At 36.0% G+C, this 25037-nt stretch overlaps 2 protein-coding genes and 1 non-coding gene across 5 annotated transcripts in view; 1 reads left to right on the top strand and 2 right to left on the bottom strand.

The window, feature by feature from the left end:
* LOC138701291 (peptidoglycan-recognition protein LB-like) overlaps positions 1-21264 on the top strand; it is a 30220-nt gene extending 8956 nt beyond the window's left edge. For both annotated transcript variants that reach the window (XM_069828028.1, XM_069828027.1), the window contains 3 exons: positions 5899-6142; positions 12144-12262; positions 15635-21264. In XM_069828028.1, the coding sequence (XP_069684129.1) occupies positions 5899-6142; positions 12144-12262; positions 15635-15987 (716 nt within the window). In that variant the 3' untranslated portion in view covers positions 15988-21264. The remainder of the gene's footprint in view (positions 1-5898; positions 6143-12143; positions 12263-15634) is intronic.
* The window catches only part of LOC138701288 (trichoplein keratin filament-binding protein-like), a 354032-nt gene that overhangs the window by 139632 nt on the left and 189363 nt on the right, over positions 1-25037 (bottom strand). The gene's annotated exons all lie outside the window — the stretch shown is intronic.
* On the bottom strand, positions 5111-5184 carry TRNAT-GGU (transfer RNA threonine (anticodon GGU)). The gene has a single exon. It is a non-coding gene; the product is annotated as a tRNA-Thr (tRNA).

Genomic DNA, 25037 nt, shown 5'->3' with positions numbered 1-25037 from the left:
TGACTGACTGGCTGGCTGCTCGATGCCGACGGTTAGATCCGGAAAGGATCCACACACTTCGGCTTACATTGCCTCATTGTGCGTCATATATAGATTAAACCGTAACTAATGTCATTAATTTCAAGGGGTTATTCTTTGAGATATTTCAAACAAAAAAGTATAATAAAAATATTTTTCGTTTTTGCTTCCTTTTCGAAATAAAAATTATTTTACACGAAACATTTCATAGTGTACTTTGGGAAAGCCACTGATTTAATTCCCATGACAATAAATGATTGAAAGAATTTTAGTTTTGTCCTTCAAATGTGCAGAAATTTGATCCGAACAAATGTAACACTGAAAAATTCCTTTTTTCCCTTTAGTGGCCAACCCTCATGCAATGTGTCACAGAAGTGTGGCAGTGGCACAATATCCAACATACTAAAGGGAAACTAAGAGCTGGAACTTAAATTGAGAGGATTCAATCCGGCATCGGAACTGGAATCCGGTGTGGCTTAGTGGATAAAGCGTCAGCACGTCTGAAAACCCGGGTTCGGGTCCCGGTGCCGGAGAGAATTTTTCTCCGCTCCACCCATCATTCATCATAGGGTAATGCAGAATTTCTGCATGTAAATATCATATGTACTTCGGTACATCACAACAATAACTAAATTTACCTCCCAATTTTGCATTAGACAGTCAATATACAGGTTACAACGTGACTGTAACAGAGGACGCCCTTGTCTAACTCCACAGTTAACTGCCGCTATCTTATTTTTCTCTATGAAAAAACACCTTAAATAACTTACTTATTTACTTACGGCTTTTAAGGAACCCGGAGGTTCATTGCCGCCCTCACATAAACCCAACATCGGTCCCTATCTTGAGCAAGATTAATCCAGTCTCTATCATCATATCCCACATCCCTCAAATCCATTTTTATATTATTCTCCCATCTACGTCTCGGCCTCCCCAAAGGTCTTTTTCCATCCGGTCTCCCAACTAACACTCTATATGCATTTCTGGATTCGCCCATACGGGCTACATGCCCTGCCCATCCCAAATGTCTGGATTTAATGTTCCTAATTATATAGGTGAAGAATACAATGCGTGCAGTTCTGCGTTGTGTAACTTTCTCCATTCTCCTGTAACTTCATCCCTCTTAGCCCCAAATATTTTCCTAAGAACCTTATCTCAAACACCCTTTATCTCTGTTCCTCTCTCAAAGCGAGAGTCCAAGTTTCACAACCATACAGAACAACAGGTAATATAACTGTTTTATAAATTCTAACTTTCAGTTTTTCAGAGGAGACTGGGTGACAAAATCTTCTCAACAGAAAAATAACAGGCATTTCCCATATTTATTCTGCGTTTAATTTCCTCCCGAGTATCATTTATATTTGTTACTGTTGCTCCAAGATATTTGAATTTTTCCACTTCTTCAAAAAATAAACTTCCCATTTTTATATTTTCATTTCGTACTATGTTCTGGTCACGAGACATAATCATATACTTTGTCTTTTCGGGATTTACTTCCAAACCTATCGCTTTACTTGCTTAATAATAATTATACAGAAATGTACGAGTATGCAAAATCACAAAAATATTTTCTAGTGCGCATACGCATCAAGCACGGAAGGAAACGTCATATTTCATAGACGTCACATGTAACAAATAAACTGAATAGTGTTCCAATTTCTAATACAAAAGTTACTGATAACAATGACAAACACGAAGTAAAATATGGGACAACTGATGAATGCCAGATACTCAGGTACATGTTCGGAGAGAAGGGAAACAAAAAAGCCCTGTGTTGACAATTATTAGCTATGATAACTTACGGAAGCGCACTACACAACTGGTGCTTTCATTTTGCAAATTTACTAGAGCGTACAGGTGGTACAGGTGAATGACCTCGAAGTTCAGACAAACACAAATTTTATGACGTACGTTTCAAGTTTATTAATGTATCCCCCCTTCTATTGTCACCTCTATGGCTCAGCGCAAGCGCGCTGCTCTTCCATCCAAGCTGCCCTGCTTCGATAAGGACGTGATCGTGATGGAATTTGTGGCGAATAAAGCAAACTCAGGATACTCCCGTTCCCTCTTTCTTCTACCAACACTTTCCGCTTTCTCCTCGTTGATCTATCATTAGTAGTAGTATTTATTTATTTAACCTGGTAGAGATAAGGCCGTCAGGCCTTCTCTGCCCCAGGGGATTACAACTATAACATGAACAATAGGATTACAATTAATATTAAATTTACACTTACAATTACAATAAAAATTAAAGTACGACAAGAATACTTGATTAATGAAAGCTAGACATTTTATCATAGAAGTTAAGAACAAAAAATATTTTTGTATTTACTAAATTACAAATTAAACCTACAATAATAAATTTCTATAGTGATGAAATTACCGGATATTGAAATATTTTGTGATAGATTAAGAGAACTATTTACAAGAAACCATGTCTGAACGAGTCTCAATTACTGACCAAGTGCCTAGTAAGTTTGCGTTTGAATTGAATTTTATTTCGACAGTCCCTGATGCTAGCAAGTAACGAATTCCAGAGTCTTGGCAGGGTTATTGTGGAAGAGGATGAGTATGAGGAGGTGCGATGGGATGGTATTGTTAGTATTGTTTCATGGCGAGAGCGTGTGTTCAGATTGTGGTGGGAAGAAAGGTAAGTGAAGCGAGACGACAGGTACGAAGGAATTGAAGAGTTCAAGATTTCGAAGAGAAGGAGAAGTGAATGTAAATTTCTTTTCTTATCTACCTGTAGTTTAAGGCAACCTATTGTTTCCAGGGATGGGGTAATGTGATCATATTTACGAACATTACTTACAAAACGTACACACAAATTATGAGCACGTCGTATTTCGTTTTGTTGTCGCTGGAAAGGTCAGTCAGTAAAATGTCAGCATAGTCAAAATAGGGAAATACAAGGGTCTGCACAAGGGACTTTTTTAAGCAAGAGGGAAGATGAACATTTATCCTTTTTAGCACTATCATCTGTAATAATTCAAAATAGGCTCGGGAGAAATCTTGCGGGTGATAAGGGCCTCCGATGCTGATGTACGATTTAAGGACTTGGAGCTCCTGGGCTCTGAGGATTATCAGGTACTCGTCTGGGAATTGGTTCTGGCTGTCAGGGCTGAGGTAGGAAGATCGGCCAGTCAGCATGGGATTCACAAATTCCATCTGTCGGGCTGTAAAAATCACCACGTGTAGTGCGCACAATGGATCAATGTAAGCTTAAGTGTATGGATCCATCAGGATCAGACCACAGTCTACTATATACAGTCACGAAGCTTGAGTTTTGAGGGTGCTAGAAACAATAGACTGTGACGGTTCTATTTTGCATTGCCTGTAATGAGGCGATATTAGCGATCCTAGTGGTGAGCAACTATCTAATGTTTGCATATTTATTACGTATTGAGCTTCGCGACTGTATATACTAGACTGTGGTCAGATCCTCAATAAGTCAGCCATGTCCCTACCATACCATTAAAAGCACAAAAGAAGCTGCCATTTCATTTTACTTTATTGTGTTCTCAGTACGGTCCGAAACATTTCATGTGATCAGAAAAACGTAGTGTAATATACTATACTATAATACCGGGACAGCTAGCAGTTTTGCGTGCGAACGCTACTATTTACTTACCTACCGGTGTGGAGATATTCGCGAAACAAGCTGTAATCAACTGCAATGTATATTGTTGCTGGGCTAGTTAATAGTTTTATTAATTAGTGCTGTGTTAAAATGTCAGGGTGTATGTGTGCTGTTTATAATTGTGACAATTGCAGCATTACAAATTGCTCCAAATCGTACTTTCGATTTCCGACAGTTCATAAAACGTGAGTCAACAAAATTCGTTATTAGGCCTAATGCCTTTGTCTCTGTGTTGATAGAACAATAAAAATTAGCTTTTTTTATTTAAGCCTAATAAATGAATAGAAGTTAAAATATATTGGAAATTTTAAGGTTTTAGCAAATTTTTATTGTTGTCTACATGCCTTTACTAATAATACAAGCATCAGAATACTACCATTTTTATTTTTGCAGTTGTCAGCAATGGGTATATAAAGCATTATTGTAAATTCATTCCTAATGCAGAACTGATTTTGTCTCACTAAAGCAAAGAAAAAATATGTAACAATTAATAATTACGGAAAGTAATATGAAGTATGCAACATTCTCATAATATGCAGTTCTGATATCAGGTAATAATTTTACATTAAATACTATTCAACATTTCTTAAGTGTTTCATATATAATTCCACATTAATAACACGTTTTAAACAATAGTCCGTATCCCGCTATGTTAATATTTGTATATGTGGACGTAATTTCATCCCGCTCCGCTAGATGTCAGGTCCGCGATATTTCGCACTCACGCCAATGCTACTAGTATACAGCTTTCCGGTATTATTATAGTAAGGTATTTGGTGTAATCTTAAAACATTAACCATGGCCACAAGACTGTCTGTGTACGATCGAACATGAATTTCTGTTCGAATGGAGGTGTGGCAGTCCCCGGTTATGGTGCAAAGATGGTGGAGAATGGTGAAAGGAAGAAATGCGACGCTGGACTACAATACCATCAAGAGACTTCACGCCAACTTGATTCGCACTGGCTCAGTTACGCAACAGATGGATGCTGGCCGACCAGAAACAGTGATCACAGAGGAGGCCAAAGCAGCCGCTACTGAGGCCTTCCAGAGAAGTCCTAAGAAATCCATTGACAGTACCAGCGGGAACCTGGTGTATCCTATGGGTCCGTGCAGCGGTTGCTGAAGGAAATGAATTGGCGGCCATGGAAGCCACACTTTGTGCAAGCTCTGTCATGTGAGGACTGTGATATCAGAATGGAGTTTGCGGAGTCTCTACTAGCATGGATTCAAGAGGAACCTAGCCTTTTGCGACACATTCTATGGTCAGACGAGAGGAGTGTGGCCGGGTGCCAAATGAAATGCTTGTGAGAGCAGTACGGAACGTTCAGCCACGTCTGAAAAATGTGCAGCAAATGCTGGTGCTTACATCGAAATATAATGCATAACTAATTTTATTGTTATATAAATCTGGCTTTCAGGTAGTAGCTCCCTGTAAAGCAGGTTTGAATTGTTCCGGGGCCGGGTATCGATCCCGGGAACCTTCGCTTACCGCGCGAAAGCTCTACCGACTGAGCTACCCCAGGAAACTATACACGACACCGTCACAGTTTTTCCTTTTATATCCACACAATTCACATGAGCTGACAAGACACCAGAACTCAACTGTGAGTGCACACAAATACTGTGTGACTTTAAATTGTGGCTTTCTGTTAACCGGCCCCGGAACAATTTTTCTTCGAAATTACTCAAACCTGCTTCACAGGGAGCTACTACCTGAAAGCCAGATTTGTATAATACGTTAACAGAAAGCCACAATTTAAAGACACACAGAATTTGTGTGCACTCACAGTTGAGTTCTGGCGTCTTGTCAGCTCATGTGAGTTGTGTGGATATAAAAGGAAAAATTGTGACGGTGTCGTGTATAGTTCCTGGGGTAGCTCAGTCGATAGAGCATTCGCGCGCTAAGCGAAGGGTCCCGGGATCGATACCCAGCCCCGGAACAATTTTTCCTTGAAATTATTCAATTTTATTGTTGACAACTAAAGCTTGAAATATGTGTACATTACTTTAATATGCAGATTACCTTATAAGTGTGGCTTAAAACTTGCACAAAGAACCGTTAAAATAGAATTTTGTTCAACCAACTGTAGAAAGGTCTAACCAGTATTAAATGCACTATCACTATCACTATCACTATCACAATCACCACCACGTGATGATTTCAGACTTCTCGAGCCCTTGATGAGAACGAATTGTGGAAGACATGTGTAGTTATGATATTCATTTCTTTCCTTCCAGTGAATAACAGCGCCTCAATCACGAAGCGAGATGCCGATTGTCCTGGCATCGTATCTCGGGAAGAATGGGGCGCTAAGCCGCCAAAGGAAAGGGAGAATATCACACAACTGCCAGTGCCCTTCGTGATCCTACACCACACGTACATTCCCTCCTTCTGCAACTCCAGCGACAAGTGCAAGGCGGACATGAGGAGCATGCAGAAAATGCACCAGGACGTACGCGGCTGGTTTGACATCGGCTACAGGTGAGTGATTGTCAGCATACTTAAGAGGTCAGCGGGAAAAAAAAAACTTCCTTCGGGGACTAGATAATTTAGTCGGTTTTATATTTTAAAAGTAGCTGACATATTAAAATTGTATGTAGGGTAAATATTGGTAATTTCGTGGCAGTGGTTATTTCGTGATACTTTTTCTTTGCTCTTTTGTGAACTAACCAATGGTGTTACGAGATCCAAATTTCCGCCAAGGGATTGCATATGTAATCCAGTTTCCAGAAACATACAGCTAAGCTTTGTGTGACTATTGCAGTTGCTTCAGTGAGCTTTTATGTTTGGAGAGAGCAAGTTTGCGTCGACTTCTCAGGCATACAAATTTTGTGGATGTTTGTAATTACATTACAGGCTTATTACTAAAGGTAAGCATATGATATTTGGTACAAAGATTTATTGTATCTTCATGAAATTTTAGGAAATGTTTTTGGAAGTTTAGATACATCTGTAGTCGCCATATAGGCTTAGCTTCACTGATAGAAATCTTAGCTGTTTGAGGCGAAATTTGGTTGAGCATTACGTGTTACAATTTTTAAAATAGTATAAAATATATTACAATAGGAATTTTAGAAATCTGAAGACAAGATGTGATAACAAAAAAAGAAAATGGAGACGCAATGGGTTCAGTGTAGCTTCTGTTTGACCTTTAAATGCTAAGTGTCAATGATAAGCGCTAGATGACTTACTTGCAAGAATTGTGACAGAAGATGGAACATGGCTCCACCATTTTGGACCGAGACAGAGGCAGACAATGGAGTGGCATCACGAAAATTCACCAAAGAAATAGAAATTCAAAAGTACACCTTCGGCAGGAAACGTTATGGTTACTGTGTTTTTCGATTCAGAAGGACTCTTGCTTGTGGACATCATGCCACACGGAACCACCATTAATTCTGCCAGGTATGTTGCAACTCTCAAGAAACTTCAAGTTCGACTGAGTCGTGTTCGACGACATCGGGAGAAGTAGGATGTTCTGCTATTGCACGACAACGCACAGCCATATGTCAGTCACAAGACCACAGACCAGATCAGAAAATTCGGATAGACAACACTGAAACATCCGCCTTACAGTCCTGAACTGGCACCGTGCGATTACCATCTCTTTGGTAAACTGAAGGATCCCTTCGCGGAACGAGGTTAGAAGATGACTCCCTTGTGCACGCTGCTAAAGAGTGACTCAGACGTGTTGGTCCAGACTTTTACCGTGTTGGTCTACAGGCCCTCGTTCCTAGGTTACCTAAGGCAATTGAAAGGGACAGGAATTATGTGAAAAAAATGACATTTTGTTCCTTAAGGATGCATCTACATTCTGTGAAAATAGCAAAGCTGTAGGATAAAAATATAATTTTTAAACAAAGGAGTTACTTTTGGAGTTACCCTAGTAATATAGGCTATAGTAAAGTCCGTAATAAAAATGTTCACCCTTTCAGGGCAAAGATGATCCCTTTTCGATTTCAATTTTTACTTTCGTTTCATTCTTATAATGTGTTGATATGTATTTCTATGTTTTCTTGCTATGAATATTAGACGGAATTACTATGTTTGAAGTCTTGTAACAATAAATGAGAATTTAATTTGACTTTAATGAATTTTTCCACAATTCTTCTACCTCTCACGAAATTATCAATGTAATATCACGAAATTACCAAGGTTATCACGAAATAACCAACCTTTCAGTTTAAGTTGTAAAAGTGGTTTTTGGCACATATTCAAGAACGTATCCAATCCTTTATGTCTCCAGATTTGTACAGCCAGTTATCGTCTTTTAGATGAAAAAATCGGAATAAGGATATATTTACACATTTGCATTTTAAATTAGTTTTTTATGAAATTATCACGAAATTACCAATGTTTACCCTACTACTTTTGTCATTTATAACCATGTACGCATGGTTGTTTGAGTCGGCAATTTTCTAGTTATATATATATATATATATATATATAAATATATATATATAAATATATATATATATATATATATATATATATATATATATGAAGAGTTCGCGGGAAAAACGATGAATGTCACAGTTTTGTTAAGGTTGATGTCATTATGTAATTCAATGGATCACTACGAAATGTAATGTTGTTCTTATGATAAATGGTAAAAAGGAGAATTATCACCACGAATACAGTAATCTTTTCCTTTATTTTCTATAGAAACAGCACTACATCTTGCAGTTATAGACTCAATTAGATCATTATATAATCCTTAACAGAAATGTGACATTCATCGTTTTTCCCGCGAACTCTTCATATATATATATATATATATATATATATATATATTTATACGTTGGTTCAATCAAGTATTTACAATGTAGATTCTAAAGTTCATGGAATGGAATATTTGCACATATCAACATCAGTTACAAGTCATAGGGTCGATTTCTAAAACGAGGTCTAAACCACGGCCATGGCTTTAAACCGTGTTTGGATTTATAAAACGAGGTCTTTTTCATTTTTCTGAGCCACGGCTCGAAACCATGGTCTGAAGCAGAGACCACGGCTAGGGCAGGTTTAAAACCACGGCTTCATGTATACAAGATGGAGGTAGTAGATCAGCTGGATGATTATCAAAGGACAATTTGTGTCTACGAATATTAAATCGCCGGATTAGAGTGATGAGAGAGAGGAATAATCCTTGTAACTATATGACGACGATAATTTCTGGCGAATATTTCGATTTTCGAAGAAATCAACGCAAAATTTAGCAAGAATGCTAAATAACAATCTGCAACGAAATGCAAGAGGCGACAGGTTGACAATTTTTTACATCTTCTTGTTGCTTTCAAGGAAGTTGTATTAATTATACTTTTATGCCTATAAGACGATATATCTTAATTCTTAGTCTTTACAGTAGTTTTGGACATTTCTTTACTACTCGAAAATGTTGTGGGCCTACAAGAATATGAAGCTAACGTGATTTTTGTCTCATTTTAAGTTTTATGCTACTGGGGCATTCCACGTAGTACTAGCCTATTATATGTGAAAACAGAACTATATTGCATTTTAGTTTCAATTGAAATTTTAATCCAGTTAATATTTAGGTCATTAATTCCTTACAACCGTGTTTTCAGTTAGTTAATGTTGCTAGTAGTTATGAACAAATGATAAACTACAACAAACGCTCGACTTGTGCTAATTATTTGGAAAATTTCATTCTGGTACCTAAAAATCCGTTCCCTATTAAATACTAAGTAATGCTAATATTTTAAATGCACGTATATTCCCTAAATATAACATTATCTTAGCTGAGAACAAAAGAACGTGACTTACAGCAATTCAATAAAAATATTAATCCCGATGTTCATTTGTTTCTAATATCGACTGTGTACAGGAATAAAAATCGATTCTTAGCTGCGTTGCCTTATATAAAACCCACGAACCTTTTGTCCTTGGCTGAAAAATGATCATATCCGGACTCTTTTGCAAGCACAGACAAAGTTACAGATTTTATTGGCGGGATATTAATATATCTTCAGATTTACTTTTTGAACAGAAAACAGGCTTGCCGTGTTGTAACAACCTATTGGAATGCAGTAAACAATACAAAACCCACACCATTAAACTCCGAATGAACAAGAGCTCCCTTCAAGTGAAGTCTTCTATTTTACATGCGAACCTGAAGATACATCAGTAAAGTAAAGAGCTAACGTCATCCTATATCCTGTGTTCCTTACACCTGTAGCCGCCTCTAGGCAATGTTTTGGTGTCTCAACTTCGTTCCCTAGAGATAATAATATCTTATAACAATTCTCGTTCCTGTCTACATTAAATCGTCGCCTGAATGCAAGAACTAGGTAACTCGAAATTTGCGTTTTTTAGTTACCTCTTTTATAGCATAGCAAAAATCGCACAAAATGTAATACAGGATCTAGGTAACTGATCGAACGATACCAGCGACATCTATTTTCAAATATAACAAATAGGTTAAAGAAAACGAGACATATTCCTTAGTGCAATAAATAAGTAAATAGGCGATGTCACAAAATATGAAAAATCAAGTTACCTAGTTCTTGCATTCAGACGACGAAATATTCTTAAAATCGTTCCCCTCTCTAAACTCTCTCACGTCCATCGGGTGAGCGCAGAGAGCAGGAAACTGATCTGTGAAGAGAACACAGCTCCATTGTGCATTTCCCCACGCTCTATCATTACATGATCTTTCGGTTCGATGACTTTGGAGCAACCTGAGTTCATTTGCAGGTCTAGCCGATATCAATCCATGTGCTCTTAACCTTCTTCAGACATGTGGTACCATAACCTTAACGACTTTTAATTCGGAGCTCTCTCAACATCATACTCATGCTTAAAACAACATTGAACTGATGTTACAACTTCAAATTTTGCAAATTGCAACACACTTCGCTCGTTGCCTTGCAGTAAACGGCGTTTTGTTTAATCAGTATTTGCTGACAATCTGACTTCTTTTGTTCGTAATATCAATGATACAAAACTCTAGCGTTTTAACGTCATATTAAAACTAAAGCATATTTTTATCGCTCCTGATATACAGGGTGATCCGTTTGGGTATGGATAAAATGAAAACACGGTAAAACATTTACTACTGAACTTTATTTGTTGAAACTTTGTGCATACAATACTGGAAGATGGGAGATTCCTCAGAGCTCAACATGACCTCCATTGCGCACCCTGCACAAATAATAATAATAATAATAATAATAATAAAAGCCGTAAATCCCCAGTGTGGCAAGGCCTCCTACTTGGGCAGGGGTGGCTCGAGTCTTGACCATCAGAAGAGCCAACCTGATGGTCTAGATTTACATTCCTAGCTTTTTTGTCCACAATTTCACTAGCACTGGTTGTTGCTGCCGCTCGAAGTTGGTTGACTGCGTCCCTCCAACGTGTTCTTTGGCGTCCTATTCTGGTCCACAGTCCTCCTACTTGCAACTTGAACTCGTCCCCCCATCTGGTCCTCGGTCGTCCACGGTTTCTCTAGCCAATTCTTGGATCCCACAGTGTCGCCGTGTGTGCCCATCTGATAGGTTGCATTCGTACCACGTGTCCTCCCCAACGCCAATTCATCCTATTAATTCATAACGGTGATGCAATTCAGTCCATGTCCGTTGTAACATAACAGGGATGATTTATTGAAAAACTTGAGTATTCTCAGATCATCAATGTTACTGGGTTTCTGTGAATAGACAATGTATTTAACAAAACCTCACACTAAGAAGTCAGGAGGGGTTAGATCTGGGGAGTTTGGGAGCCAAGCCAAGAGATAGCTGCTTCTCGTACTGGGTTTCGCTTGAGACCTCCTGCATGTTTTTTTTTTTTTTTTTTTTTTTTTTTTTTACACAGAACCTGTTTCTACAAATGTTCGACACCACAACATTATGGAATCGTATTTAGATACATTACGCACACTATACTCACGTCGAAATTCCCTTTGAACTCTTTAACACTCAAATTTAGCATACTAAAGAACACATTGTGCCCGCTGTTGATTTGTAGTAGCCATTTAATCATCTACGATTTTCATTTGTCCTTTCAGATTATGCATTGTTGATTGTCATATACTATAGGAACTCCTAACTTTTAATCATAATATAACCAGCAAGAAATTTTTCCTACTATCATAATAGCTTTATAATAATAAATTAATATTATCCATACCCAAACGGATCAGAATGTAATTTTCATAGAGATTTTATTTTGTCTTTTCAAACTGTACAACAAAATTGGTCCTTTTGCGAGGTAAGACTATTATGGATATGAGATTAAATAGAACATAATCCTACTCATAAAAATGTTTCTACACATTCCAGTCTCCATATAAATTGACTTCGAACCGTGTGAACTAAGAGACAGTTACCGCTACCTGACAGATTAAACCTTCACATTGACGCACTGACTCAGACATATCAACATAACGAGTGTGTTTATGGTAATCGTTGGTGGAAGCCTTATCGTTTAAAGCCCACAGGTTCGATTTCGTGTGTCCTTGTTACAGTTTCTGCGTCGGTGGCACGGGCCTCGTGTATGAGGGTCGAGGCTGGAACGTTGTGGGGGCTCACGCCCCTCGGTACAACAACAGGAGCGTCGGAATCTGCTTCATTGGCGACTTCATGGGTAAGTTTATTACTATAAGCTACAGGGACATCATTTTATTTTTACTTCAATTTTTATTGTACCTGAGTTTTTGAATGTACTTCACTCCCACCCCCTCTACTAGTAAACTTCCAACCGTCCTCCACACAGAACCAAGGCCACGTATGCAGTAGTGAGTTAGTGAGTATAGTACGTTCCAGAAATATGTTCGCGTTTTCCAATGACGAAAGAGCTTTCAATATTGAATCATATTTTCGCACAGGTACTGCCGTCCGTTTCCCTACGTCGTATCCCGGTTTCTCCCACCTGCTTCTGTTCGCCCCTCTGTAAAGTCTAGTAGCTGGGCTGTCTTAGCTCTTTTCTGAAAACATTAATTTCTGTTAGGAATTGGACGTCTACGTAATATTATACAACTGTTTAAAATAACTTAAATAAAAGGGCCTCGTTAAGTAATTAACTGTCACGTGATTCCCCCCCCCCTTTCTACGACCCTGCGACAAAACCACTTGATCGGACAGTAGATAGCATGTCTGAGTAATTTTATCTTTTCGGATCGGGCAGAAGTGAAGATTAAATTTACAGTAGGTAAGGTGCTCTTTTATAGAGTAGGTACAGAATTATTTCAACATGAGTTACTAGTACGAAGGGCGAAACTGGTAATTGGAATTAGGTACAATAGTCTATAGTGCGATAATATGCACAAAAGAACTGAAGCCTGTATCGAAATGAACGGCCATTTTTCAAAAATGTGTTTAAATATCCATATTATGATTATTTTTCGATTTAACTTCATTCTCTATATTGTACGCTAATATGCTGTAACAGTACAATATACACTGCATAATTAATACGTCCGAATGGAGAGCTCAGTTCGTGAGTAAAAACGCTTGTTGTTAATATTGTACTGTATTTTGATTAAACAAAAACCTAATGACAATTATGAAACTCAAAATTGCGATATTTCCTAGTTTACATAAATGGATGAACTATTTTTCTTCCCTCCTATACCTAGTAAAGTGATTTGTATTTTACGCCAGTACCATCGAACTCCAGTCTTGGAAGGGGGAGCAAGCGGTGTTTCCGGTTCTAGACCTTTAATCCAAAGATATACCCAGGTTAGTATTAAAAAACTTAGTAAAAATAAAATGATGTCCCTGTATAACTTACACACAAAATAGCGTGAATGCGTGTCCTTCAGTTGCGCCAAACTACAAAGATCCTCTGCCTTCCATAACAACTCAATTGCACCTGCATTTTTATTTAGAGTAACATCGCAACGTATCATTCAGTGGAAAACCTGACGAGGAGGAGAAACAGTAGAATGAAGCAGATGATGACAAAATTGAGAAACAAGAGAATTACTTTTGGGTGTCATTGGACTTAACATCTATTTTAATTGAAGCGGTGAGATCAATAACCATTCAAATCCACTTCTGGTCATTCAGTTTTTGCAAATTTGAAATTAAATTTTGGATATTTCCACAAGTGTTACGACTTTAACTTTGTCTTGATCTCTAAAACAACCAGAAATATTACGTGTAAAATATAATAATTAGGTAAGAAATTAAAAAAAAAAAAAAAAGTTTTTTTTTTTTTTTTTTTTTTTTTGCATTTTTCTCGAAACTTGTTTAAATGAACTTGAATGGTTATTGATCTCACCGCTTCAATTACTATGATGTTCCGAAGTACATATGATATTTCCGTGCAGGAATTCTGCGTTATCATATGATGAAGGATGGATAGAACAAAGAAAAAAATCTCTCCGGCATCGGGAATCGAACCCGGAGTTTTCAGCTCTACATGCTGACGCTTTATCAATTAAGCCACACCGGATTCCAGGTCCGACGCCGGATCGAATCCCCTCAGTTTAAGTTCTACCTCTCAGTTTTTCTCTTTGATGGCCTACCCTCATGTACCGTCACAGAATATGTGACAGTGGCACAATGTCCAACGCACTATGTACAGAGGTGCACTCATTACGAGTGACTAAGTGGCCGGGATCCGACGGAATGAGCGCCGTCTTGAATCACTAAGTGATTACTTACGCATATCATAGTAGGGGAGACTCGGCTAATTCCGCAATATTAAGAAGTAAATCTATCATATTTTTATCAAAATGTTTATTGAAAAATATTATCAAGGTATGTAGACATGGACGAAACCTTTCATGACCAAGTGAGATAAAGAGACCTACTAAATTTCAGATATATTTAGTTGTACATACATTAAAGTTGAAAAAGAACTCGGGTAATTCCGCAACAGTGCGGATAAAACCGCAATAGGACTTGGCTAATTCCGCAGTAGTAAATAATTATGAAATACATTATGAAAGTAACATAAAAGGAACAATTTATATGTAACAATGCTCACTTTCTTCACAGTTGTGCAGCAAAACACGAAAAACAGCCAACTGTCGATGTTTCACTGTATTGCCGACAGAGGTGTCGACCAATGTCCTTGATTTTTTTATAACACTGCAGAGGACATGCCTCCTGTTTTTTTTTATTTTAGTAGGTTATTTTACGACGCTTTATCAACAGCTCAGGTTATTTAGCGTCTGAATGAGATGAAGGTGATAATGCTGGTGAAATGAATCCGGGGTCCAACACCGAAAGTTACCCAGCATTTGCTCATATTGGGTTGAGGGAAAACCCCGGAAAAAACCTCAACCAGGTAACTTGCCCCGACCGGGAATCGAACCCGGGCCACCTGGTTTCGCGGCTAGACGCTCTAACCGTTACTCCACAGGTGTGGACTTGCCTCCTGTTGACAGCCTCTCAAAACTTACGTTCACGCTATTGTAAAGCCGCAGTAAAATCATATATGCACTACTGCGGAATTAGCCGAGTTTCCCCTACTTAGTCCTAATGAAGTGCTCGCATATTTTTGTTTTGTTTTGGCATGTTCACTGATGTGTGTACGCCGCGCTATACTGCTCACATAAACCTACACTGTTGCGGGTTTCTTGGAACCTAGGTAACCAAACGCAAGACTCTAATCATAAGTGAATACTAGCTATTGCCACAAACAAAACTGAAATGCACTGAATGGATATCAGTTGTATACTAATATCCTAACCTCTATGTCCTTCCAGCCTGTTAACTGTCCGCATTACGCAACATAAAACCTTTCCACGCTCGATCCAAGGATAAATTCACACACTATTTCCCTGGCATTCGTGCTCGACCTAAAGCGGTATAATGCCGACGGCATTTACCTCAGCGAAAATTGTTACCTAGCGAGCGCTCTGTATTACAAGACACATAATGGCATATTTTTTATTATTTAGGAAAACATTCTTTCTGTCTTATTTTGAAGAAACGACAGGAATTACCTGCATAAGTTTCTTTTTAGTTGTATCATCATATTCAGAATCTGTGCTTATTTTTGCAGAGGCGCTACCAACAGAAGAGATGATGGACGCTGCCAAAGAACTGATAAAGTGCGGCATTGAACGGGGCTCCATCGCTTCCAACTACACACTTCTGGGACACCGTCAAGTCCGGGACACGCTTTGCCCGGGGGACATGTTCTACGAAAACATCACAACGTGGCGGCACTATAAAAACATTCACGATGTTCAGCCTTACCACCCTCCTCCCACAAATGCGACGCAACCTTCAACTACCACCTCCCCACCTCTTCCCACAAATGCGACGCAACCTTCAACTACCACCTCCCCACCTCTTCCCACAAATGCGACGCAACTTTCAACTGCCACCTCCTCAACGTCAACGACGCAATGAAGCGAGGGCGCTGTAGTATCGCGTTATCAGAGAGTACAGTACGGTACAGTCTCTATTATGCGGCCCGAGCTTCATGATCTTGATTTTCTCGACGCTGAAAAGGAATGTCTAGAGCGATGGGTCAGTTACGGAAATATACTCGGAATGGAATAAATCGTCTTTGCACCGCAATTGGGAACTTCAATTCGGCTAACCAATAACAAAATCTCACTTTTTGCTGTACCGTGAATTTCTCCATTTTAACTCTATCCATTGTCATACCTCGCGCATGCGCACTAGAGTCATAATTTTCATTGTTACAAAACTTGGAGAGTTTCTACATAATAGCCGATCAGAGCAGAAGTGGTGTAAGTAAAAAATGGGTAATGAGGGTTAAAGTAAACATTCTGTAAAATACAGCGCAAAGTAGCAATTAATATTCAATTTATTTAAACTATTAGTAGTCAGTGGATAGCAAGAAGGGCATATTAATTGCTACTTTGCGCTGTATTTGACAGAATTTTTACTTTAAACCTCATTACCCAATTATGACTTACACTACTTTTGCTCTGAATGGCTCAAGACAAGAAACTTATTTCTAAATTCACTGAGTGACGAGATATTCATATTTCTTTATGGTAGTGATTCTACGGGACACAGTGTAATTTTTTCTATTTACGAATAAGGGATTCCAAGACTTGCACTGCAACCGAGGCCTACAGTGGTGTTTACCACTTCTTTCGTAGGGATGATTGAGAACCGATTAGTGGTAGGGAATAGGCACTGTTTGCACATGCGCAAGTCAAGTAACTTTTTAACTTGCTGTATCTGTACTAACTGACATAAAATAACTTACAAAGAGATCTCAATCACGAATCCATGACTGATTTTAATCAAGTATACTATCTCATCTAAGCCAATAAGGTGACATGTTTTGATAACAAATAATATTAAGGGATTTATAAACAACATCACAGTTTAAAAGTGAGTATTTAAAATATATTGTCGTTTACACAGTATCCATAGAAAGAGTTATGTACGCAAATTGTGAAACGATGGAACCCCAAAAATAAAAGTTACACCTTGCGACTTCGAGAATGTGGTAGAGAATTGAGGTTCCGATACATATTTTCAGCAAAACAGGACATGTATAAAAAATTTCATAGTGGAAAATATGCTATTTTGAATAAAAGTTTTAAAATCCCATAATATATGACTGTCAACGAAATTTTACAATTCAAATTTAAATTACACACACATACTGTACTCGGTACATAGAACATTTTCTATCACATTTTCGCTGTATAAAGTTACCAATATACTGTATAAGAAGACAATCACTGATAACCATGACAATGTAAGCAACAACAAAACCAAATGTATAGTCAGTATTTAGTTGCAATATCTTGTTTGCCGTTTAAAAGCGGTTCACTTATTAACAACTAAGGAAATAACCCACCGTTAAGTTAGAAAAGACATTCGTCAATATTGCGAATCTCTTTTTCCTAGTCTTGTATACATAGTATAATATAAAATGTATACCATATATGTAGCAAGAGACGTTTGTATCTCGCTTGAAAACAAATATGAAATAAGTAAACGATTATGTTCCAATATTTTTATATTTATCATTTGTATATGTTCACTATATTTTATTTTGTAACAATTACACACTCAAATTATCTGTTTTCATATATAAAATAATAACTGTTTTGTCGGTACAGTTATCATTGGCTTGAATTCTACACATAAGTTTGATTCATTCTTAGTAGATTTTCATTTCATTTATAATTATGTCCAGTTTCTGTTGAAGATGTCTAATTCTGTAGTAATGGCATTGCTATTTAGTGTATCTTCACACACACAGATATATAACCATAGAATTCTTGAAATAATTTCCTGTTAAAAAATTTGTTTGATGGCAATTTTAAATTTTATTCCAAATTCCATACGAACTACGACAATTTGAACTCGTGCACCAAGTGGTGTTACAAGCTAAGACAAAGTTTGATAAATATACTGGTTATGTCTTCGTTCAACCAACTTCGTACGCTTGAAATGATAATTACCACAAAACAGGAATTATGTGTATGCCAACCTCCACACTTAGTATTATCAACTTCTAAAAATATTTTATTGAAAAAGCTCAAAACTAAATATAGACACTAGATAATTTTAAACAGCTTTTAATCTCGTACACAGGGTGGAACGTAAGGTAGTACATTATTGTAGGATGTGATTCCTTAAAATATAACGAACAAAAAAGTCTAATACCATTTTGCTCGTTTTTGCGAGGTTTTTGAAGAAATAATACTTTTATGCCGACATTTCGATCGCGAATTTTACGAATACTGTTTAAAATACGGTTTAATTTCTTGTATAACAACGAAGAGAACGTTTGTTATGTTCACGTTGCAGCAGTATTTTAATTAGAAAATTCACAGATTTCGAATTAATCGACTGAAGAAACATTGGAAACATTGATTGTCGAGTCACGTACAGAAGGTCTAAAAATCTGGCATCGCTGTCCAGACGGCAGACGGTTTGCGTAGTACTCGCAACTGATCAGCTGTTGTGATGTTTACATTGCATTAGTGTGCAGTTGGACGTACAGCGTATTTTAAACAGCATTCGTAAAATTCGCGATTGAAATGTCGGCATAAAAGTATTATTTCTCCAAAAAACGAGCAAAGTGTTATTAGACTTTTTTTGTTCGTTATATTTTAAGGAATCACATCCTACAATTAATGTACTACCTTACCTTCCACCCTGTATAAATTTCAATAATTCGATTCGACGTCGTCATTCCCCAAATTATGTCATAACATAGCTTAAAGCAAAGTAATATTTTGTAATAACTTGTATATGGATGTTTGTATTTATATTCTAAATAAGAAATAAAGTAGGCCTAAATTACGTTATATTTAACTGTTCTGTAATAAGGTTTCTACGTTTAGATAAAAGAGACTTCATAAGAGGCATTTACGTTACGACTATTTTGCTCAAAACGAAAGTTCAAAACAGTGAATTAGATTTATACAAGATTTTTATTTTATGCATTCTGTTCTAGGTTAAATTTGTTAAGAACTTACAATGTGAATTCGGGGACTTGTACGTGAAGACGTGAAAAAAAAAATTACAAATTTCCTCATCTTAAAACTGAAGGTGCATAAAAAGTTGCAAACATAATTTTATGCAATTTTTGCAACCCTATAATGAATCACTAGGAATATTTAAGGGGGTGAGACATAAATTTTAGATTATGTTTTTTTTATTATTCACTATTACATAACACGCGAAAGATAATTTTAAATTTGCCTATATAAACAACAAATTATAAAAAGATATTTATTTTCTTATTAACGGTTCTTAATAATAATATATTTTAAATAAACTATTATAATAATGTTTATGCTCGACCATGCCGAAATGTAGTAATTATACACCTGGTAGTAGCCCTTTAATGCACCTCATTAAAGTACATCTATTCATTATAGTTCAGTTGTTCAGCCAATGAGAAATCAACATTTTACAATTATAAAACCGCAAGTATCGATTATTCTCGGATATGCAATCGAAAGACAATTAGCGAAACGTCACGGAGGCTGGAAATCCAATACTGTCGCAGAAGGTTATGTTCTGTTACTATAATAATTAGCGTTAATTGTAAATAATATTCAAATAAATTCAATTTGTCATCTCGTTTTTCAATTCTGAATCAATTTCAAGGTTATATCAATATTAATGTTCATGTTATTCTCTAGATTATATCAAGGTCAATGACATTCGTTCCTCGGAAAAAATCAATACTTTTGCGTCTGCGCACATCTCACAATTTAGAAGGTCAGTTCCGCTCTTCACTTAGATAACCATAACATGAATACTTATGAATAATTTCAAGTTGGAAATATGGTCGAGCATAAAAAGTCGTATGAAACTTGTCTATAATGGTAATTAAGACGCTCGTATGAAAATTATGAAACTCGCTTGCGCTCGTTTCAGAAACAAACATACTCGCGTCTTAATTACTACCATTATAGGCTCGTTGCATAATGTACTATTTTGTGATTAGTAAATTTTTTTTTATTTATAACAATTACTCAAATAAAAATTCTTAATTTGAGTAAAAATACTTTAAATTCTTACATCAATATCACAATAATAGTCTACTTTTAACGTCGGCTACTTGAGTTCTGACATAATATGTTCTTCAGATGGGTTCTCTACATGCAAATTTCAGAATACATATTTTTTACGTAGGCTTATTAAGCAATAGTGAGTAAAGAAAACCTATGCACCTATGACTTATGTTTCATACCTTAAAATATTTATAAATAATAATGCATCTATTGTGACGCTGTAAAAATTACACGAAAATTATGGCTGTATTTTTTTTGTTCTTTTTTCATTTACAGTCTAAATATTACACATTATTTATAATAATTTTTCCCCATGCGTTCGCATATAAGTCCCCTTAAGTAAACATTTGTCTATTTCATAGTATTCATAATACGAATAACTGAATTTCCTCTATTAATTTCACTGCACTTCTCTACAAAATTCCATTACATGAAAAAGTAACACAAATATTCAGCACAAGTTTTCATACCACATTAGTAATTAACTATACAGACACAACAAAGATTAGGCTACAATAAAAATAATATGCAGCGAAAATATGGCTCAAGATAGTGAATATTTTGAAATTAGCGCAGACTTTCAATTCCTGTATCGGGATGTCTAGTCACAAAACTTAATGAACGAGAAAGAAAAGCATTTCTAATACATCCTGTGTTTAAGCTTGGTTTTGAATCGCCTAATTTCTGTTTGGAACATGACCAAAACAAATGTTTTACAGAAGAATATGGAATTTGTTCAAAACATGTTTTGTACAAGTTCAAACTATATTTACAACATCTGCACTGAAGAGAGTCTAATATAATGTAAACGCACCTTAATGAAGTCTATGAATCAATTAAATGTAATCTTTTAATCCTACGCTGAAAACAATTTTAGACATCATGTCACATCTACTTTTATGAAAATAACTGCAATAAACGCATTACAAGCTCGTGGTCATGTAGAGATACGGAATTAGCCATAAAACAAAATATTTGAATGTGTAATTTCAGTGGATAAGAACAAATATAACTAGGCCTATGATGTGTTATGATGAATGTGAATGAATATAACATTAGATTCCAGTTCCCGTTATATAAATAGTGACAATTTGTAAAGAACTTTTATGTATAACGTTTATTATTTGAATAAAACGTATCGTCGTGTATTACTCTGTCATATTGTTGGCTTTCATTACAAAACTAATAATAACCTATAAAATCATGAATTCTCTAGCCATGTAGTTGGCATGCTGCGATTCTACAGCTTGAGACAACACAGAATAAAGAAGAGAGGAAGTACAGACAGTGATAAATTTTGAATGGACCTCACTTTCTCGTCGAAAATTGAATCCCATCCCACTGGTTGATCACTACTGTCGATGACACAGCTCATCTGCCCTGAACCTTGGGGAAGTTAGGGGTGTTGTTTAGAGGGGTGTGAGGCTAACTTTGGAGCAAGCAGCTGGCTAACGGTACTTTTGGTGTGAATACCCTCTGCTTAATCCCCTTTCTATTTTCTCCAAAAACATTTCTCTCTCTTCATTTGTACTTGGAAGACGAAGGTGAACGTTTGCTTAATAGAATTGCTGGTGCAAATATATATTCAAAGTTAAGACGTACCAATATAACTTTCATGTGTAGTGTACTCCATAGTAACGTGGCGCGGTATTGGTACATCAATGTTTTTATAAAGCATGCTACGTTGTATTTCTAACTTTCTCTCCATCCACACTACTAGTGCGAAACTACTAGGGCTACTCCAACTCCGCATTCCTTCCAGGGCAGATGAACTGTGTCACTGACAACGCTATCTTGCGGTTATTCATAATTACCAGGGAACGGATTTATATGGACTAAAAATATATGAAATATGTAAATATATATGTAGTTATTTTTACCAAAATATGGAATTAAATATGGATTTTTACCAAAATATGGAATTAAATATGGACTTAAAATTATAAAAAAATGACTATGTACGTTAAATATTGGTACATTTTAATCAAACTGAACAAAAAATATAATGGACGTACCTTATCTTCCAATGTAGTTTCAACAAAACACAATTTTTATTGTCTGTTACCATAACAATAGGTTACAAACATTTCTTTCAAGTGCTGAAAAGTGAATCTTCTTCTATTGTCTCTGAGGATAGATTTATACTGACTAAAAGAGCGTTCGACGTCACAAGAAGTAACTGGTACATAATTCAATTTCACAATGTCTGCTGGGGATAAGTCCAAGTTAATCTTCACTGTTGATTCACCACTCATCACAGCAACAACCTTTTGTAGTTCTTCATATCCAGGGTTTTTTGAAAGTACAGTGTCCACCTTAGCTCTTACTGCATCTGCAACTTTACCTCTACCACGATTCAGTTGTTCCACAGTACTATTTATAATTTCAAAACTTTCAGATAGTGAAAGGTGCCTATTTTGGAGACTTTTGAGCGTTTTTATGATGCATGAAAATGTATGCTGAATGTGAGCTAAGTCATTCTTCACACTTATGTCACAGGTAACTGTTTTCGCAGTATCAATTGAGACTGCATCTTCAGAGTCCAATGCAAGGAGAACATTGTTAATAGAGTCTATATGTTCGGCATAATATTCAACTGCTTCTAGCCATGTACCCCATCTAGTTAAAATTGGCTTTGGTGGCAATGGAATTTCAGGGTACATTTCTTTCAACACGTTAACTCTACTGGGAGCTTTGAGAAATACTTTTTTCACTGATGAAATCAACAAATCTACTTTAGGGAAATTGTCTCTGACCACTTCTGCCACACGATGAAATGCATGCGCCACACAAGTAAAATGAGTCAATTTAGGATATACAACAGATAATGCTTGTCCAGCTTTGACCATATAAGGGGCAGCATCGCTAATAAAGAATAACACATTATCGTACATAATACCCTTTGGCCACAGGATACCCATAGCTTCGTTGAACAGTTTAACTATAGTTTTGTTATTGCACTTTTCTAGAACATCACAATGTAAAAGAATTCGTTCAGAATATTGTTCACTTAACAAACCGATAACTACATTACCAACAAGTCTACCTTCTTTGTCGGGAGTCTCATCAATGGAAACCCAAATTGAACTATCTTTAATTTCATCTCTTATCTTCTGTATTGTCTCATCGTAGATGGATGGAGCATACGTCTTCCTAAGTGTTGACTCATCCGGGATTGTATGTTGAGTATATTTTTCAAGGAATTCCCTGAAGACCTTATTCTTTAGTTTGTAGAGAGGAATATCAGCAGAGATGAGAGAACGGCACAGGTCGATGTTAAACTCAGATCTTACATTCGATGTTGTTGGTTGTGTTAAAAACAATTGTCTCTGCTTGGAATTTAGTTGTTTGTTGGCCTGATGTTTACTAGTTGTAATGTGTTCTTGCACCAGGAACTTTTGTGTAGATGATACTGCACACTGACACAAATTACAAAATAATATTTTATTGTCAGTTGATAAACCATCTTCTTTAAATTCTGAAATGTAACTTGTTAGTTTTGATTTTAAATTGACTGAATGACGTACTTTTGGCATATTTACCGTCTTTATAGTATGATTTACAAAACTGAACCTATGTGTACTCTGACTGGCATTTAACTGTTGAGCTGCACAACTGAAGTCTGTTAAAAATTTTAAATTAAATTAATACAGTTTTGTAACTTACTTTCCCATTGTTGATAGGACTGCTAATTTTCAAATAACTCTGATGTTAAAGGGATTACTGAACATGTGTTTAAATCTCTATTGTTGAAATGTATTTTTAAAAGTTAATGGAATTTTGTTTTGTTTTATTGTTAAACCTAATATAATATGGACTGTTTTATATGAAATATGGAAAATATATGGAAATTAACGAAAATATGTACTAAACTCTAAAATATGGAAAAATATGGAAAATAAAAGTAGGATTTTTCAACCCTACACATTGTGAAACATAAAGATAATGCAAAATATAAATTATATTAGCTTTATAAGTAAATATGTATTTACATATAAATCCTTTCCCTGATAATTACCTTTATTGTTATTGTTAAGAGGTTAGGTACAGCTTACAGCAGTAAAATTTTGGAAATATTCAACATTTTTTTCCTCCATTACTGTATCTCGTACAATAATGGAAATTAGTATGTATAAAACACCGTCCTTCTGCTACATGAAAAAAATATTTTTACGATTTAAAAAAAATATTTACCTCTTTTTTTTTTTTTTTTTCAAAATTCTGTTCACTGTGCGTTTCCCACATAACTCAAAAACTATCCAACATTCTGTGATGAAATTTGTTGAGTGTATTTATGCATTTCATATCAACAATATGATACAAGATCACTTCTCTACCTTTGATAGATTGTCTGATAAAAATAAATTTATTTAAAAATGGACAAATATCAGTATTTATAAAAAAAATATATTATTTATTAAGGAATGTAGTTGAAAGAGCATGACATTGTAAACCTGAGTTTCAGCAATAAAATAAAAGAGACCATGAAAAAGTTAACAAGTTTGTGAGTTATAAGGGAAACGCTTCATCACTGCATAGTGAACTCATGGAGAAGAGAAGAGAAAACAACTTAGAATCTCATATAGGATTTATAGATTTGGATAAGGCCTTCGATCGAGTTAACAGACAAAAATTATGGGAAATATTACTAATGAAAGGATACTCACTGTGCCTTGTTGAAACAATAAAGAAATTATATGAAGATACAAATATAATTACAGACACCGGATTCAGAAGAACAGATACAATTAAAACAAACACTGGGTTACGACAAGGGTGCAGTTTATCGCCCACTTTATTTTATATATATATATATATATATATATATATATATATATATATATATATATATATATATATATAGACGACATTTTAAATAAATGGAAAGTTTTAGTGAATCCAGGAATAAGAGTACATAAAAAAGTATATATA

Source organism: Periplaneta americana, chromosome 6 (assembly GCF_040183065.1).
Source record: "Periplaneta americana isolate PAMFEO1 chromosome 6, P.americana_PAMFEO1_priV1, whole genome shotgun sequence".
In the NCBI taxonomy this organism is placed as follows: Eukaryota; Metazoa; Arthropoda; class Insecta; order Blattodea; family Blattidae; genus Periplaneta; species Periplaneta americana.
The sequence above is the reverse complement of the archived record's forward strand: the minus strand, read 5'-3'. Positions and strand labels throughout refer to the sequence as shown.